The sequence below is a fragment of the Chinchilla lanigera genome, unplaced genomic scaffold, assembly GCF_000276665.1.
Source record: "Chinchilla lanigera isolate Chin_1 unplaced genomic scaffold, ChiLan1.0 scaffold00018, whole genome shotgun sequence".
NCBI lineage: Eukaryota > Metazoa > Chordata > Mammalia > Rodentia > Chinchillidae > Chinchilla > Chinchilla lanigera.
In genome coordinates this window covers 21,274,084-21,276,124 of record NW_004955419.1, presented here as the reverse complement: position 1 = coordinate 21,276,124, position 2,041 = coordinate 21,274,084, and the positions used below count along the sequence as shown (strand labels likewise).

General features: G+C 43.4%; 1 protein-coding gene across 1 annotated transcript in view; it reads left to right on the top strand.

The window, feature by feature from the left end:
* Slc44a1 (solute carrier family 44 (choline transporter), member 1) overlaps positions 1–2,041 on the top strand; it is a 184,712-nt gene that overhangs the window by 1,170 nt on the left and 181,501 nt on the right. Inside the window, exon 2 of the mRNA XM_005382780.2 lies at positions 23–157. Coding sequence (XP_005382837.2) covers positions 23–157 — 135 coding nt within the window. The remainder of the gene's footprint in view (positions 1–22; positions 158–2,041) is intronic.

Genomic DNA, 2,041 nt, shown 5'->3' with positions numbered 1-2,041 from the left:
CGCTCCCCGCGGCCGGGTCCAGGTGTCCCCGCGGGTCCCGGGGCCCCTGCGCTCGCCCGCACCCCGTGCCCCCTTTGTGCCGCGACCCGGGCACCGCGGCCTCCGCGCGAGCCCTGCGGGAGCCCGCGACCCGGCTGGGAAGCAGATTGGGCACCTGGTGGGTGACGGGAGCGTTACGGAAACTCCCTCTTTGTTGCCAGTGTAACAGGAGGAAGAGGTGCCGAATTTAGTTTTTCTGTGGGCACTGGCTGGATGTTGTCGCCGAGGGCTGAGATGCAGAGATTTCTCCCAGCTTCCACCCTGCCCCCATCCAAATTTCTCTAACCTCCTCTTTCCGATCTGAGCCCTCAACCTGAGTGCAAATGTTTAGACAACTGTGTGAGGATCAAATGTAATAGAACTTGACTGCTGGCCACTAATAACTGAGAAGACCTGTTTGTAAATTACCTAATTCAGTGGATTAGTGAGTGTATTTACAAATACGATAAAAAGCAGTCAGGAATACTGCATCAAACTGTCTGGTGGTGGTGTATGAAAAATAGGCTGTGACAACGCCTGGGATGTAATCTGCACAGTTTTCATTAGCGTAGAATTTAACAGTGGTCTGTGATTTGTTTTTTGTGTGTGTGGTGGGGGGGGAGGCTCTTGTTTTTAGAAATAAAGGCTGATTGGTTCTTGGTGAAGAAAAATGCTAGTTTGGGGGAAAAATTCCACCAGAGATCTTGCATCTGTGATAATGCCAGAAGTGTTTTTGCTGCTGCTAAATGACTATATATAACTCAGTTTTAAATAACCTGCATACTTGTTCTGAAAATCCCAGATCTTTTAGAGGGAAAATGACTAGAATTGCAGATAAATGGAGGACATTTATGCTTTAGTAGGTGTCCATTCCATTTGTCCAGTTCTCAGGCTGATTGTTTTAGTTAGTTAGACCTTTCTATTCACTTAGACTAGCAGAGAAACACTATCTGTGGTAGTGTTATGGAGGATAGATCAGGGCTTTCATGTTCACATATAAAGATGTGGACTTACACATGCCTTTCAACTGGCTAGGGATTTTTTTTTGGAGGGGGCATCTATTTGGATGCTAGTCATCTAATAGTTACATAGTTAAAATTATCACCAAAAAGGTGTCTTTCATATTGCCTTTCCACATCTGGGTTACTTTGTATTCTGTTTTGGTGGTGAAATGCTTTTAAGACAGGAAAATATTAATAGTTTATGAATGGCTTGCTCTGTGCATGAACAATTTAATTTGGGAGGCACAGATTCTGCACCAGAGCTGCCTGAAACAGGTAGTGGGTCTTGTGTGTGTCTAGTTGCACAGCATACTTTTTCAGAATGCTGTCACATATATTTTCTTCGCTGTTTTTCTCCTCACAGCCACTATTTCCTTCGTACCATGTTCTACAGACAAGATGCATGTCATGCACCTGAGAGGTGCATTTTCTTCCCTCTGGATTCCTATAACCAATCAGCAGCTGTCGCATGCCTTTGAGTTCAGCTTTAGGGACTTGTAGTGTTCAGTGGAGCATTGAGGAAACTGGTTTTGTGCCGAAGAGCTGGTGATCATTTTTATTTTCTTATTTGAGATTTTTGGCATCATGTTCATTTATGAAGTTACCAGTCTGCTAGTATTTTAACCCTCCTTTCAGATGCACCACGAATATAGAATACTGTTGTATCATTGTGTGTTGTTTTGAGGAACAAAATAGGGATGCATCTTTAAATCTTTTCCAGACGTAAACCTCCGTATCACTGAGCTTTACTGAGGGGCCTCAAATGTGTTTTCAGGCAGACTATGTTCCATCCTTCCTACTGCATTATAAACTTACTAGTATAGAACTGCTTTGTTTTTTTTTTTTTATATTTGTGTTTACTGCAGTGCCTCACTTTATACATAATAGCTGTTCAGCAGTAGAGATTGAACAAAACATATACCCAAATTTGAACATCTGTCTGGCAAGTGGTATTCAGTACGATGGCAGCCCTGACCTGTGTTTCACTTCTGTGAGCTGATTGACTAATTCTACCAAGCTAT